Raw genomic sequence first — 17,287 nt, 5'->3', positions numbered from 1 at the left:
TCTTCCCACATTCCAAAGATGTGAGGATTCGTAGGTTAATTGCTATGGTAACTTGTCCCTAGTTTGTTGGCGAGTGATAGAATCTGTAGGGGAATTGTTAAGAATGTGGAGAGAGAATCAAAGTCAAAGTTGAGTTTATTGTCGGATGCACAAGTCCATGTGTGCACAGGTGCAATGAAAAACTTACTTGCAGCAGCATCACAGGCACATAGCATCAGATACACAACGTTCACAGGAAAAATATAAATTAACATAAATTATACAAGAAGAACACAAACAGAACAAAAAAAAGTCCATTGTAGTGCAAAGTGGTCATAGTGCTGCTATACTGAGGTAGTGATTAGGTTTGCATAAGTTTGTTCAAGGACTGAAATGGTTGAAGGGAAATAGCTGTTCTTGAACCTGGTGGTGTGGGACTTCAGGCTTCTGTATCTCCTGCCTGATGGTGGCTGCGAGAAGCTGGCATGGTCCGGAAGGATGTTGCCTCCTTGAGGCAGTGCCTCAAAAATGAGTTAAGTGTAGAATTAGTATAAATAGTGGTTGATGGTAAATGATGTGGATTCAGTGGGCTGAAGGGGCTGTGTCCATGCTGTATAACTGAGTGAACTAGGTTGTTGCAAAGGGAGCAGTTTCTTTGCATTGCTGAAAGGAGAGGGATGATGTGTCTCTGAAGTGGTGTCTCACTGGAGGAATTGGAAACAGCAGAGGATGATCTGCTGAAGCTGATAGTGTAGAAGATGAGGAGCACTGAGAGCAGAAGTGTAGTGAACTGTTTCCCCTGTGCCTGGTCTGCTGTTCAGGAAAGTCACGGCTGATTCAACTTCCCTCAAGCCCACTTTCCTACTGCCTTCCCATAATCCTTGACTCCTTCATCGATTAAGACCTGTCTGTCTCAGCTTTGAATATAGTCAAGGACTCTGGAATTCCTTGTCCCGGAAAGCTGGGGAAGCCAAGGTTCACAAACCTCTAAGATAAGAAATTGTTTCTCGCCTAGGTTTTAAAGGGGCACTCCCATATTGTGAGACTATGCCATCTGGTCTCAGGCTCTCCCATGAGGGGAACAGCCTTCCAACATGTACCCTATCCAGCCCCCTGTAGAATCTTGCATGCTTTGATAACGCCATCTTTCATTCTTCTCCAATGACTGCAGTTCAATTGGTTCAACCTGTCCTTGTAAGACAGTCCCTCAATGCTTGATAAGTCTGGTGAATCTTCTCTGAACTACCTTTAATGATGTAGCTTCCCTTAGATAAAGGAACTGTATACATTACTCTAGATTGGAACTCTCTAGTGCTTTGTGTTGATGTGTTTGGGAGGGTCCCATTGTGCTTGTTAGAGCAGAATACTTATCTGCGGAAAGGGGAAGTTATCTGAAGAACAATCTGAGCAATAAATACAACAGAAATGGAGGAATGGGAGAATAGAATGGAGCCTTAAGAGTGGGAGGAAGCTAGTTTGGGATTTAATCGGTTTATTATACACATTGATCACCAGGAATAAGTTAAGGAAGTGAAGAATTTGCAAAACAGTCCTCCCATGTAGCTGGACGAGCTATATCTGGTTATTATGAATGGTGTGTGGAATGTTGCTCAGAAAGCTTTTAGGTATCCCTTATTACTGTGTAATTTAAAATATTTTATTGCATAGAAAGTAAATTATGTGTAGTTCTCATCTCTGCACTATAGGAAGGATGTGGTTGTGCTGGACAGAGTACAGGGGAGATTTACCAGGATGTTACCTGAATCAGAGGACTTCAGATATGGGGAGAGATTGCATAGTCTGAGTTTGTTTACCCTGGAGCAAAGGAGGTTGTGGGGTGACCTGACAGATGTATACAAGATTATGAGAGGCATAGATAGGCCAGATAATCAAAATCATTTTCCCATGGTAGCTGTATCAAAAACAAGAGGGCATAGGGTTAAGGTGAGAGGAAGGGGCTTTAAAGGAGATCCGAGGGATAATTTTTTTTACACAGAGAGTGGATGACATCTGGAACGTGCTGCCAAAGGAGATGGTGGAACTGTGCAATTATTATGTTTAAGAAATGTTTAGACAGACACTTAAATAGGCAAGGCATAGAAGGTTATGAACCTAATGCGGACAAATGAGATTAGTGGAGGTAGGCGAAACAGTTGGCATGGATGTAGTGGCCAAAGGGCCTGTTTCTGTGCTGTACAAGTCTGACTTTAAAAGTTGTCTGAGGTGCACCAAAGATATACTCCTACAGGGTACTGAAGTACCAGTCTTTCCATACATTTCTTTGAGGAAGCTAAGTATTTAACAACATTGAGTACTGAATGAAAATATAATTGAATGTACCTTGATAAGTTGTCAAATTAAATAGAATTATTTACTATAAGTTGGCCTATGTTTGCTTGTATTTTCTATTTTGAGAGATGATCTGGAAAGTGCCGACAGAAAGGGTGGTGGAAGCTAATTCAGCTGTAATTTTTCAAAATGATTTGGATGAATGAGGTTCCTGATTTTTGTTTTTATTGCAGACTTTCCTTTTGGTTCTCTTCATTTGGTTCCCTTCTGTCTTGTACTGTTCTATGTCCTTTAGGTAGGAGGGATTAGCTATGTCGGCACGACGTTGTGGGCCAAAGGGCCTGTTCTGTGCTGTACTGTTCTATGTTCATCCTACCCCCTTCTCTGCAACTTAAGTCTTCTTTGATTTCTAACTTTTCCTAATTTTGATTGAAGGTGATCCACCTGTAATGTCAACTGTTTCTCTCTCCTCAGGTGCTGCCTGACCTGAGTATTTCCAGCATTTTCTTCTTGCTTAGAAAGAGTAGCTTTATGCTCTTCCCATCCCCACTAGTTTTCATTATAATAAACATTGACTAAAATCACATGTTTTATTATTGTACAAGCCCTGCAGTACTCCCCCACCTATTTTGATAACTTGGAGGATTAATTCGTGGAGCAGGTTACAGGACTGAGGAATTTGCTGAATTTCTCTGGAGTGTGATTAATTTTATGGGTCTTTCAGTTAGCAAGGGCATGGTGGGTTGAATGGCCTTCTCGCATGCTTTAATTCTCCAGATAGCAGCCACCAGCTTGGAGCCCAGACTACATCACTGTGTAGCAAGTTTTCCCATGGGTTGTCTATAGGGGTGAGTGCATTTTGATTCTGTGCCAAGAGTTACATTTATTCTTCATCTCTAACCACTTCTTTGTTCCAACAGTGGCTAAACGAGGAGAAAATTATCCAGAGACTCATCGAGATGATCCACCATTCCAAAGATGAGGATGTAAGTGCCAGCATCCCATAAAGTCCAGGAAATGTAGGATAAGCTGACCAGCTAATTCATTCAATTGACCTACCTCATGCTGAATTTCTCCTAAATTGCACAGAGCCATTTTACTGCTAAGCCCATTATCATGTCAATATTTTTGAAGAGAATCATATCGTTGATATATCACAGTCTAATTTGGCTTCCTGTTTGACTAGAAATTGATCTAGCACAAGGTGCAGTTTGTCTCAAAAAACTGGCATTCACCCAAGCCTGAAAATAGGTATAAAACTGCTCGTTCTGTAGATTGGATACCCAATACTGAAAGGCATTGCAAATTGTATAAATGAAGTTGTTCCTGTGCAGCTTCTCTCTTTTTTTAAATCCAAGGTTGTCAGAACATGCAAATCAGAAAAAGAAAGGATAATGAATTTAGGAAATAGTTCTGGAATAAAGCCATCAGTGTGAAATTTTATAAAAATACAAGGTTCACCTGCTCAAGCCTCGTTATGTAAAGGAATTGATTAAAATATTTTACACGAAGATCTAGGTTTATTTTGCAGCATTAAGAATCCACACTTAAACATATGTTGGGATCCAGCATAATTTAAAATTTTTAAGCAGGTTACTGTTTAACTGAAGGGAGTGATATTTGTCCTAATCTCATCATGACCAGGCAGACATCTGTGTAAATGCTGTCAAGGTTCGGAAACCTCAAACCCCAAAACCCGGTGTCTACGCTCACTGATGAAAGATTATTACTTGGTTGAGGTGTGGCAGAATTCTAATGTGCTCAGGGCTCGAGGGGCAGTAACCTCTAGATCAGATGGTTGAAAGTTAAAGGCTCACTCCAGAAACTCAAGGGAGTAGTATTCTGTTGAAAGTGCTTTCTTTTGACCGAGACATTAATCTGAGTTATCAAGTGTTATTTCCAATGCACATAAAAGATCTCATGGTATTATTTCAAAAAAGCTTCAGGACTTCTGCAGAGAAGTGACTTTCATATTTAGTGCTTTTCATAATCCTTAGACATCCTAAAGTGTTTTGAAGCCAGTAAAGCATTTTGTGAAGTGTAATCCCTGTACATCCGATTTAATGCACAGCAAGCTCCCTCAACCAGATGTTTTCAGTAATGTTGAGGATATTTTCCAGAGCATCAGAACCAACCCTGTTTTAAAATGGTGACATGGGATCAATTATGTGCCGTAGAGAGAGCAGATGAAACCTCGTCTGATCCAGAAGATAGGATCTCCACAGCGCAACATTACCCTCTGTAGTTCACCAGAGTAATGACCTATATTTTTGTGCTTGTCACTGGAATCCTAGGATATATTTTTCTTTCGGTCAACATTACAAAACATGTTATCTGGTCACTATCGTATTACTGTTTATTGAACTTGCTGTGCAAACCAGCTGCTCTGCTTCCTATGTTAGAACAGTGACACTATAAGTGTTCTTAATTAGCTATAAAAGTGCTTTGCTTGTGAACGACGTTAATTTAAATGCTTTATGTTTTTATGAACTGATTTCAGCCAACTCAATATGGACAAAATCAAGTGTTGAGTATATTTTATCAGTCAGGAGACTTGCTTGTTATAAAGCATTGTGATTAAATCAATCTTTCGCACAGGGTTTAGTGATCTAAAGATGTATTGGTGCATTCCCAACTTGTCTAGAAATATCTTTTCCAGAAGTTAACTGAGATCTATCTGCATGTTTCTGAGCAACAGTTTGGGGGAGAGGAATATCTTGCTTTCATCTGCTGTAGTGCTATGAACAGATATACCCCAGTGCTCTGTAGATTTACAACCTCTAGCCAAATATTCCTCTTAACAGTTGAGGAAAAGTGAGGTATTGTATGGATGTGACTGCTGATGCTTTGTTCAAAGGCCTGAAATCTGAAAATCAAAGGCTAACCTGGAGGTGTCATCTTGGCAACAGATGTGCATCTCTAATCCTCTATTCTGCAATGCACTTCTTCATTTTGGAACAAGTACTTCATTTTTTTCTTGATCTGTTCATTCTATAAATGGTATCTACTGATGTGTCATGTTTAATTTCCTTCCAGTATCCTAGTTGCACTGGGATACAGAACAATTACCATGATAATTTAATATGTTTAATTCATCTGTGGGGAGGAGGTTGATTGTCAAAAAGTTGGATTGTTCAGAGAGAAATTATTAGAGCTTTGTCACACGAGTGAAGTCCCACTGGAGCACCCTCCTTGAGTGGGGCCACAGCTTCAAGATCCCTCTACAGATTTGAGTGTATAATTTGATGCTTCTGTACTATGCTGAAATAATATTGCTTTGTCAGATGTTAACTTGAATCTTCAAGGCTCCATCTGTCTATTTAGGTGAGCATTCAAATATTCACTGCACTAAAACAGAAAGCAGGAAGTTAACCCCTTTCCCTGGCTTGGATATCCTTCTCATTCATCATACCCAAAACAAAGTTCAGGTGGTCATTCATCTTGTGTGTAAATTGGCGGCTATATTTACTACTAATCTGCTAGTGAATGCACTTTAAAAGCATTCATTGGTCATGAAGTTTAGGAATATCCTTTATTGTTATCTATTTGTTTGTGGCCTGTGAATATTACTGGCATACATTGCTCCTAAACTGGGGAAAGTTAAGAGTTAACGACATTGGTGAATCTAGACATTCACAAGCCAGTCCAGAAGAAAACAGCAGATTTCCTTCTCAAGAAGAAGCTGAATATTTACAACAGTCTGATAGTTTTATTGTCACTGTTACTGGAACATTTCTTATGTGAATTTATATTTCTTAGCTGCTGTGATAGGATTTGATCTTTCATTTCTGAATCAATGGTTCAGGCCTCTCTGACCATAAGGCAATGTACAAGTGTAGCTTTGGTAGCAGTACTGTCTGTTTCAATGAAATTGAATGTCCTAATTTCTTTTTGTGCCTTTGCTTTCCTCATCTCAGCAACACTCTAATGCATCCCAGTCTCTCTGCGACATTATCCGACTAAGCCGTGAACAAATGATTCAAATTCAGGACAGTCCAGAACCAGATCAGCTGCTCGCCACACTTGAGAAGTATGCTTACTGATTTCTGTTTTGATTTGTAGCTGTGGTATTGCTTTAAGTTGTGTTTTTCTGTGGGGTAATATGTCTGCCCTATCCTTATGAAGAGTGTGATGGTTGAACTCAATCTCAGCAAATAGGGTTATTATTTTATATTTATCAGTGGGATGTCACTTGCTTTGTCCATTTTTAAGAAGGTGATGCTGAAGCCTTGAACTGCTACAGTCTGTGTGGTGCAAGCTGGATGGTGATCTAGGCCAAATAACATTGAAGGAATAGCAGTATATTTCCAAGTTAGCGTAGTGGAAGAGAGATTCCATGCGCCTGCCACCCACGTTCCAAGGGTTTGGGAGGAACTCATTTGGAAAGAAGCCCAGATGAGTAACTGCAGTACATTTTATAGATGGTTTGGTCGTGGAGGCGGATGTGAATATTTAGGGTAGAAATTTGGGAATTACTGTACGTATTATTGTCTCTCCCCAGTATGTTTGTTCCTGCTGACCTTTGAGTCAGTATCAGCTGTATGTAGTGAGTGCAAGGTTCCTCAGCTGACTCAGTGCCACACCTGGTGGCACAAATAACCACTGATATACAAAGAGATTTTTCTCATCCCTTTTTGGTTAGCTCGGTGTCAGCATCGTTGTGGCCTTGATGGGAGGTTTGTTTTCACCCAGGCCTCTCTGTCAGCTCCAGATTTGCACTAATTGCTGTATTGCCGCCTTTTGGTCCTTTAGGGAAAGGTACCTGTCCTAAGGCATAACATTAGGGCTCAGGCCAGTTTATTGGGCAGTTATGCAGCGCACCATGTGGATCCATTTCGGATGTCTTGATCAGCTGCAGAACTGTGAGCTGCATGGCCTAGAAATGATAAATGGTGAAAACTTCAGCCACCTTTTCTAATTGTCAGTAGATGCAGGGTGTCAATATAAAAAGTGATTTTGGAGTGATCATAGATGACATTTAGAGATCAGGATCTTGCAATTTTGGATTTGTCTTCCATTGCGCCCTCCTCTGGAGTCCTTTTCCTTCAGTTCATTCCTCTATTTCATCCCAGCAGCACATTGGTGTGCTGTTCCTGTAGTAAAATGTTTCGTACCACACCAGCTGCTCACTTTAATTACGTTGTGTAGCTCTTAGTGCGATACCTAATCTTTTCAAGAATGATATATAATGGACACGGATGTATTTATATGACCTCGTTCTCCTGCAGTCAATTTGCAGGGAGCTTGGTTCCAGTTCATTGGCCTCTCTGATACATCAAGGCAAGGGTGAATGGATCTGGAACCTCCAACTGTTGATTGAGAATTGGACACACGTGCTACAGATTTGGAGCTGGGTGTTTCAGGAGGTGTGTGGTTTCCTTCTACAGTGTTTGATCGTTGATCACAATCTCTATTTGATTTACTTCCTCAGACAGGAGACTATCAAGCAGCTGCTTAGTAACATGTTTGAGGGTGAGAAGAATGAATCGGTGATTGTTAATGGGATCCAGGTACTGCTGACGCTGCTGGAAACACGTAGACCCCGGTACGTATATTGAAAACCAAAAGGCACAACAAGTGGATTCTTGTTGCTCTGAAACCAACATTTTTCGTTGCCGTCAGGATTTTTAATGGAACAAATTATGTGTGAGGGCAGAAGCACGTGGGTATTGCAGCATCCTACGTCATTTGAAATTGAGAGGTAAATGAGCAAAGTTATGAGTTTGACCATAAAAGGGATATCAATCATGAATGCAGTTAGAACCATGAACCCTGGCTGATGTTCTCCTCTTCCCTAGCCTGGAGAAGAGGGTGGTAGCAATTTGTACTGCTTATGTTATGCAACATGTAACTGGTTAACTTGACAATTGCAAATCTAAACTGGTCCATTTGGTTGCCTGGAGCAACAAACAAAAGTGCTGGAGGAAGTTGGTGGGTCAGGCATCTGTGGAGGGAAATGTTTGGGGTCGAGACCCTTAATCTGGAAACCCAGTCCAGATGAAGAGTCTCGACCTGAAATGTTGACTGTCCATTTCCCTCCACAGATGCTGCCTGACCCACTGAGTTCCTCCAGCACTTTGCGTGTTGCTCCAAATTCCAGCATCTGCAGTCTCTTGTGTCTCCATTTGGTTGCCTGTCTTGATATCCAACATGGTTGAAAGACTGCTGCTTATGATCAAGATACAAATGTTTCTGACACTTTTACATGTTGAAACTTTTTAATTCAATTTTTGGTGACTTGGGCATATCTGGTAAGGCTGGTATTTATTGCCTATCCCTAATTGCCAGCAGGAAAGTGATAAGAGCTGGCACCTTGAATCACTGCAGTCCCTCTGGCGAAGGTGCTGCTATGGTGCTGTTGAGGAGGGAGTTCCAAGATTTAGACACCCCAATGATGAAGGACCAGTGATATATTTCCAAATATAAATGATGTGTGACTAGGAGGTAGTGGTGCTCCCATACATCTGCTGCCCTTGTCCCGGGTAGTAGAGCTGCAGGTTTGCGAGATGCTGTTGCAAGTAACTTTGGAAGTAACTGCAGTGCATTTTGTAGGTGGTATTACTGCAGCCACTGTGTGTAGGTGTTGTAGGGAATGAATGTTTAGTGTGGGTGAAAGGGAACCAACCCAGCAGGCTACCTAGTTCTGGATGGACATCTTCATGCTTTTAACAGATGATGAATTTGTTGATGTGACCAATAGGGCGGTAAGTAAGATCCCTTTTACCATTAGTGCACAGAATGTTCACCAGAAGTGAAACATTTTCACTTTCTCATTCAATATCTGTTGCATCCTTCAAGCTGGACTAATCAGCCTAGGTTATTTATTCAGACATCTGGTATAGAACGTAAATCTTTAATCTTTTTGTCCAGAGAGAATGCTAGTAACTGAGCCAGGTGGATGATAAGGATGATTGTCACAGATGGAAGGGTAATGACCAGTTGGCAAGCCTTTGAAAATACCCTTGCTGTTCCTCCCCTTCAACATTGTAGGCGTTACTGTAAACCAGAAACTCAACTGGACCAGCCTGGTAAGTATCATGGCTGCAAGAGCAGGTCAGAGGCTGGGTCTCCTATGGTGGGTGATCTGCTTGGTTACAGGACATGCAATACCCTTCCACCACCTTCAAAGAACAAATCAGGAGTGTGATGGAATATTCTCCACCTGCCTGGATGAGCATAGCTCAAATAACACCTAAGAAGCTCACGCCATCCGGGATAAAGCAGCCTGCTTGATTTGTGTCCCATCCACCACCCTAGACATTCATCCCATCTTGCTGGCTGTGATGCACACTGTCTACACAATGCACTGCAGTTACTCACCTTGGCTACTCCGACACTTTCCATACCTGTGACCCCTGTCAGCAAGAAGGACAAGGTAAGCAGGCACATGGGAACACCATCTGTGGCTTTCCATTAAGTTTCACATCATCTCTACTTAGAAATATGTCGCTGTACCTTTATCATCACTGGGTCGATATCCTGGAGCACTCTACCTGACACCCAGCAACGTTGTGAAAGTGCCTTCACCAGAAAAAAGTTATAGTGGTTCACGAAGGTGGCTCACCACCACCTTCTTGAGGGCAATTAAGGATGAGCAATGCATGCTGGTCTTGCCATTGATGTCCAGATTCTGAAAAATGAAAAGATGGAAAAAGAATTTTTGCCTTAACAATTTACCTAATCTAACACAACCACCTTGTGGGCTTTCACATTAAAGTCGACGTGCTACTGGAGATGACCTCGTTTATTCTTTCTTCAAAAGTTTGACAGATTAAAGGAACAGAGCAGTGTGTTGTAGGGCAGCAAGATGTGGTTTGATTTCTCCCACTGAGTCTCTGTTCATTGTTTCAGTCGCATTATATTGTTGAGTGTGTTCAAGGCTGAGATGGATTTTTGGGGAATGGGTAGGAAAATGGAGTGAATGTTTTCTGCGCCCTCCCTAGCTTAACTTCATAAATCTGCAGAGATGGAGAGTTGGGAGATGGTAGCTAGAAGTATGAGGTTTTTGTGGTATAGAAAGGGAAGCGGGGGAATTTAACCAGGGAATAGTTAACTATTAAAACATACAGCAGAGAAAGTGTGAAAAATTGCAATGTGATGTTACTTTTGTGGGGGAAACATCTACGTTTTGAATATTTTCTAGCACATGGGACGTGATTTGACCAAGGGCTAGTGTCTTTAGATTTGACCACAATACCTTATGGTCTATGGACCCATACAAACTTTTTCTGAAAACAATTAGGGATGTCAGCATTGCCAGTGACACTAATGGTCTGTGAATGAATAAAAATAAAACAACTACCTTGATCCACAATTTGGGTTGTTATAAATCTGGAATAATTTCAATGCAATTCTTTCCTCTAGTTCTCTTCCATTCTTTCACTGCCTCTGTACTTGTGTAGAACTTGTTCTGTCTCCAACTTTTTACAAATCCAATGAAAAACAAGAGCTCTCTCCCCTCTCCCTCCTCCCCCCCTCCTCCCCCTCCCCTCCTCTCATTCCCCCCCCCCCCCCCCCAAAGATGTTGCCTGACCTGCTTGAGCATTTTCAGTTTTCAGTGAACAACTTGGTCTTCTGTTCATCCAATGTAGACCCTTTTAAGTCATCCTTTGTAATAAAGTGGGCTTCATCCTTGAAACTGGTGGAGGTCTTCACTGGGTCAGTCCCCTTGGCCTCTCTGAATGCAGCTACACATTCCTTGGCAGTTGTCCGAAATCTTAGCACTTGTTTTGTGCAATGTCCACCTGAAATGTAATATGCCCAAGGATGCCAACTTTCTGTCTTATTTCAAAACCAAATGTGGGTTGTCATGGAGTACATACTGTGCACATCTGACCAATGGATCAACATCACAAATATACACGCATGAAAATTAAAAATGTCTCCAATGTAGCCATTAGGAACAAATCTGCTGGAGGGCTCTGAGCTGGTCATGACTTCATCTTGATTCCATTTTCCGTAATGCTCTTGATTTGCAAAAATTAATGTTTTTGGATTTAAAAATTATTAGGTATTTGGTCATAATCACCAGATTTTCACCTAGCTAAGCATGGTATTTGCTTCAAAGACTGGATGGTTGTCCATTGAATAGCCAGTGTGTCAAAGCAGGGTTCACTTCTGTCCTTTAGTGCCTGAAAGGTGAAGTTTTCATCTGTCACAGTTTCATTGCCATTAATCGGTTCGTTTTTTTTTTGATAATCAACTCTGCTCAGCAAAAGCTTGTAGCTGAAGACTTTGTTGCTTACTGGGTGTTCTCTGTTGCATGCGTTTTCTCCAGATCTGATCTGGGTGGTATGAGTGGGCTTTTCTGCAACATCGATGGCCAGCTGGATCTGTGCCCCCCTGGAATGGATCATGCCTGTAGTCAGGTCAGTGCAGGAACCCTCCAGGCCATCAAACTGAGACTGCGAGACTTCCATCAACTCCTCCTTGACCCACCAAAGGTAAGCCTGACATTAATTTCATCGCATCAACATGTTTTGCTTTGTGACAAATTCCAGAGCTCTTGAACTTGTACATGCATGAAACTAAAAAAAGTTCTGTTGTGAGGCCATTAGGAAATGTCAGCTGGAGAAGTTTGTGAGATTTGATTAAACTTATCACACTTGCATAATTAAAATATTTGCACTTCATGCTGAGATCAAATAACCCTTGTGTCTTTGCTGTTACATTGGATTTGCTTCCACTCAGGAGGCCTTTTCATTTTGTCCTGTGAAGGTAAACTGAAGTATGTAATTAAGCTAGAGAGGGCGCAGGAAACATTCACAGGAATGTTGCCTGGACTGGAGGGCTTGAAATATAAGGAGAGATTGGATAGACTGGAACTGCTCTCCCTGGAGCGAAGGAGCTGAGGGCCGAGAGGTTTATAAAATCATGAGGGCCATAGATAGGGTAAATAGCCACAGTCTTTTACCCAGGGTATGGAGAATCTTAAACTAGAGGGCATAGATTTAAGGTGGGAGGTGAAAGGTTTAAAGGGGACCTGAGGGGCAAGTTTTGCCACACAGGGTGAAGATGGGACGAGCTTCCAGAGGAGGTGGTGGAGGCTGGTACAGTTACAATGTTTAAAGTACATTTGGACAGGTACGTGGATAAGAAAGGTTTAGAGGGATATGAACCAAATGCAGGCAAATAGGATAGACACCTTGGTCAGCATGGACAAATTGGGCTGAAGGACCTGTTTTTGTGCTGTATATCCCCATTCAGTACCCCAAGCCTGTCTTGATTCCATATTCCTTGATGCCCTTGATTCAAGACTATCAAGAGATGCTGGAGATTGTATTGATGCTGCTCAAAGGATGGTGTGAAATAAAGAGAACAAATATTGGCACTAGACAACAGATTGTTCATTGCTAGACCAGAGAAAATACAAGAGAACATGGATTTATTCATTATGTCTACTTATATCCCAGGATGTGAGTTACTGATTAGGACCTAATTTGAAGGCTTTAGATATCGTTTATCTGAAAGGATGGATGCCTGATAGCTGGTAGTTAATTGAGGGGTTCAGTTGCTCTATGTATAGCACAGCTGGTTTCTTAAGAGTAAGTAATTGGAATTTAATCAAAATTTTTAAGAATAATGGATATACAGGATTTCAAGTTGTAGAGTCGTAGGGCTTTACTCATTGGAGAGAAGGAGGATGAGAGGAGACATGAATAGAGGTATACAAAATATTAAGAGGAATAGATGGACTGGACAGCCAGCGCCTCTTTCCCAGGGCACCAATGCTCAATACAAGAGGGCATGGCTTTAAGGTAATGGGAGATGTCAGAGGGAGGTTTTTCACCCAGAGAATGGTTGGTGCATGGAATGTGCTGCCTGGGGTGGTGGTGGAGGCTGATACGTTGGTCAAGTTCAAGAGATTGTTAGATAAGCATATGGAGGAATTTAAAATAGAGGGATATGTGGGAGGAAGGGGTTAGATAATCTTAGGTGTGGTTTGATTGTTGGCACAGCATGGTGGGCCAAAGGGCCTGTATTGTGCTGGATTGTTCTATGGTAATATAGCACGGAAACAGGCCCTTCAGCCCAACTCATCCATGCCGACCAAGATACCCATCCAAGCTAGTCCCGTTTCCCTGTGTTTGGTCCATATCCTGTTAAACCTTGTGTATCGTGTACCTGTCAAATTGTCTTTTAAATGTTGTTATTATACCTACCTCAACCACTTCCTCTGGCAGCTTGTTCCATACACGCACCACCCTCTGTGTGAAGAAGTCGTCTCTCATCCATTTTATATCGTCCCCCCTCACCTTAAACCCATGCCCTCTAGTTTTTGATTCCCTTTCCCTGGGAGAAAGACTTGTGTGTGTTCACCCTATCTATGTCCCTCATGATTCTATATACCTCCATAAGGTCAAAATACACCTCTACAAGGTCAGATCGTAATTAAGATGCTGCATATGTAGAACGGACTATGTTGGAAGTTCTGTGCAGTGAATATAAGGCTGGTCTCGGTGCTTTGCAATCTATAGCTGAAATGCTCTGCTTCAGGGTAGATTTTGCCGAGTAGTGCTGTTGATATAACTGTTCTTCTAATTGCACAACGGTGCTGAGAAAATGTTCCCGCTAGTTGCAAAATATAAAATCAGGGGCTGTATTCAGCAGAAGGTATCAACTGTTTGGCTGGAGATAGAACTTCTTCAGTCAGGGAACAGCATAAATATTTGAGGTAGTGTAATCCAATCTGTTGTGGTTGTTCACCTGCGTAGTTTATCCCAAACTTGGATTTTTTGGCACAATAGGATATGGGAGTGTGGCACAGAACAGTTGAGGATCAACTATGGTCTTCGTGACTGATAGCAGTTTGAGAGCAATGGGCTTACTCCTCTTCCTTCTCGTGTTGCAACCAGAGGGTTATGATACCAAACATCACAGAATTACTGCCGAACTTATCAAAAAATAACCTCCAGCTGGATACAGTACATTTTATTTTGTGGCCTCATTCTTACCTTGCCACTTTTTTTCCTATTTCTTCTCCCTGTGTAGAAAAGTAAAATGGTGACAACCTGGGGCATCCTGGACCCACCACTGGGGAACACACGGGTTCATGTGGTCAAGCTCGTCACTAGCATCTTGCAGGTGAACAATAGCACTGTGAATCAGGAGTTGATGGAGTTAAACACACTGGATGTTCTTCTGGTGAGTATGAGGTGGTCTGTCCTCTTCTGACCATTAAGCAAAGAAGTAAAAGAATGAAACTAATTCCTGTTCTGATGTAAGCAAAGAGTGTACTCTATAATACTGAATCTGAGCACCAAGTAAAAACTGATTCCCCTGTCTTAAAGGGAGGATTCGTCTGTAACTTTCAGAAATGAACTGGATAATTTCTTGAAGGGGAGAACTTTGCAAAGCCATGAAGTGAGGGTTAACACCTCTCTAGAAGATAAAGGCACAACAGACTGATGAATGATACCATAATGCTTGATTATATGTTTCATATAAATTTGTTTCTGTACCAAAAGTCACATGGTGTATTGTAACTCTGCACTGTGGCTGGTTTAACAGATTATTAAATAAGGGTACTGACCACTCACTGAAGGTTCTAGGTTGAGTCCCAGTCTATTTTGCAAGCTAACGGAAACTGAAGCTGCCATATTATAACTAGTCTCGAGCAGGGGAGAGTGTAGGAGGTTCAGCCAGATTCCTGCTCCTGGTTGCTACCCTTCGATCTCAGTAGGAAACCTGCTGTGGCATTGTGTGGGCTTTAAAATCTAATTAGCTTGTCTCGGGGTAGTTCTGTGAGATGGCTGTGCTACCACAATCCAGCACGAGGCATTGCAGTCACAGGAGAATAAAAACACTGCTTCTATCCAGGATCGTGAATGGAAAATGTTATATTCATGCTTTATCATAAATCTTTTGTCCTTTTATTCACAATGGCTGAATCTCTTTTAATTTGCCATCCATAGATTGACTAGTTGATTTGTTGTCATAATCCTACTTTGTCTGTTTTGTTATCATTCCATACCCATGTCCCTTATTTTTATGTCACCAGGATCTCTACTTCAAGTATGTGTGGAATAACTTCCTTCACTTGCAAGTGGAGCTGTGTATTAGCACGGCACTGAGCAATCCCCCAGCAGAAGATAGCACTGAAACTAATGTGGGAAATCACACCGAAAACAACTCTGAATCCACCCGAGATAATCCACTCATCAGACATGTATGTAAACCATGATTCATGAAAAGGTGTGCATTTTGAAAATGCATAATCAGATTAGTCACTGCTATTTCATCTGGAAGGTTTCTATTCAAATCTAGGACAGGCTGAATGAGATTGGAAAGCTTTCCTTGATGGCTGTTTGTTTGAGTCTTGATGTAAAATGCTTTTGGAATAGTCTTAATCAAGCTTGACGAAATAGGACGTATACTGTACACAGTTCAAAGATAACTAGATTTACCACTGTGTTGGCTTGCATAAAAGCCACTAAATCACTTGACTGGCACTTGGGAATGCTGCTGTAAGGAATAAAGTTTGGTACTTGTAAACTAGTCTGTGAAAGTTTACTGTGGATCCAGCTGTATTATGTATGTTCTGACCATACTTGATTCTGAGAGTGGGTACCTGGAAGAGTCTATTTTCTGCATTTACCTCTCCCAACTTAGTGAGCACAAAGTTTACAATAAAAATATTTTGCCTAAAGAGTAGAGGCTGGACATTGCTTTCAATCTATAGTCTAGTGAAAGTTTTAAAACCTAGGCTATGTGTTTGTGGCTATGTGTTTGTTGCCATGTGTTCAACCTGCACTTGTCAGGCAGAGCTCTGTGTTGTCAGCAGGGTTGGAAGATTCTGGTCTTCAGTATTCTCTGACAGTTAGAGACAGCCTCTAATTTAGTTTTATTATGTAACCAAGAATCAAGTTGCTCTTCATTTTACTGGACGAACAGAAGCAAGTTATATGAGTAGGACTGCAATAATTAATTTCTGCAATACTTTCCAGACTCTGTTTATTCATCAGCATTCAAGCTTGCAGAATTTCTTTAATCATCTTGGCATTCTAGGCCTGCCTGGAATACAGCCATAAACCTATAATCTATATGGGAAACGGAAGAGGGAGTTATCTTCCCATTGTGGACTGCATCATCCAGAAAGGAGTTGTGGCTGATAGGACAATGGATGTGGCAGATGACCCTTAGTTGCACGATTGAGGAGTGCAAGTAGAAATTAGTGGTTCAGTAGGTTGCAGAGATGGGGAATGGCAAAGACCTGGAGGAATTTAAACACGATAAGGAGAATTTCAATACCTAGATGTTGCTGGGTTAGAAACCATTGAGGTCAAACTCTAGGGTGACAGATGAATGGGTCTCAATGCAAGTCAGGACCTGTGTAGCAGAGTATTGGCTTGGGTTTACAGAGGGTGAAAGATGGAAGGCTAATTGGGAGAGTCTTGCATTAGCCAAGTCCAAGTTATGACTGGACGCTTTCAGAAGATGAACTGAGGCAGGATTGGGGAGGAGGTGGTCAAGTGAATGTGAGGTTGGCCATTTATGGATCAAGTGGAGTGTTCAGATTTTGAGTAGTTTGGATCAACCACAGATGTTGGCTCAGGACAGATCTCAAATTGGCGACAAGATTTTTTATGGGGGAGCCAAAGGCTTCTTGACATCTCACTTGTGGCTCACTCGCAGCTGTCAGAAAAACAGGCAGTGATAAGATCAGGAGAGTTGGTGGTGAGATAGAATTGGGTGTTCTCAACATACACGTGCAACTCAAGGTTTTATCTTTATTATCCATCTCTTTTTTTCCCCATCAGCTCTTCCAGAAGTGCCAATTAATGCACAGAGTAGTGTCGGCCTGGGAGGAAAATGAAAAAGTCCAGTAAGTATTCAGAGAAACTGAAGGTTACACTGGTCAAGGAGGTAGAAGATCAGTTAAATTATAAAAAGGTGTTAATCATCACCTCCCCGCCCCCATTATATAATAAACAGTTGGTGAGGGAGAGTTGACTTAAAGCCAAACTTTTTGCACTAGGTTATGTTGCTATCTGCTGGAGAGGACTGGGGAGTTACCTCC

The 17,287-nt window shown here is 41.6% G+C and overlaps 2 protein-coding genes across 3 annotated transcripts in view; one reads left to right on the top strand and one right to left on the bottom strand.

The window, feature by feature from the left end:
* The window catches only part of LOC127585534 (MOB kinase activator 2-like), a 507,209-nt gene that overhangs the window by 216,957 nt on the left and 272,965 nt on the right, over positions 1 to 17,287 (bottom strand). The gene's annotated exons all lie outside the window — the stretch shown is intronic.
* Positions 1 to 17,287, top strand: part of LOC127585529 (serine/threonine-protein phosphatase 6 regulatory subunit 3-like) — a 95,319-nt gene that overhangs the window by 44,468 nt on the left and 33,564 nt on the right. For both annotated transcript variants that reach the window (XM_052043067.1, XM_052043066.1), the window contains exons 5-11: positions 3,189 to 3,254; positions 6,186 to 6,298; positions 7,700 to 7,813; positions 11,546 to 11,711; positions 14,260 to 14,412; positions 15,269 to 15,436; positions 17,028 to 17,092. In XM_052043067.1, the coding sequence (XP_051899027.1) occupies positions 3,189 to 3,254; positions 6,186 to 6,298; positions 7,700 to 7,813; positions 11,546 to 11,711; positions 14,260 to 14,412; positions 15,269 to 15,436; positions 17,028 to 17,092 (845 nt within the window). The remainder of the gene's footprint in view (positions 1 to 3,188; positions 3,255 to 6,185; positions 6,299 to 7,699; positions 7,814 to 11,545; positions 11,712 to 14,259; positions 14,413 to 15,268; positions 15,437 to 17,027; positions 17,093 to 17,287) is intronic.

Source organism: Pristis pectinata, chromosome 33 (genome assembly GCF_009764475.1).
Source record: "Pristis pectinata isolate sPriPec2 chromosome 33, sPriPec2.1.pri, whole genome shotgun sequence".
NCBI classification, from domain to species: domain Eukaryota; kingdom Metazoa; phylum Chordata; class Chondrichthyes; order Rhinopristiformes; family Pristidae; genus Pristis; species Pristis pectinata.
This window is presented reverse-complemented; position numbering and strand designations above follow the sequence as displayed.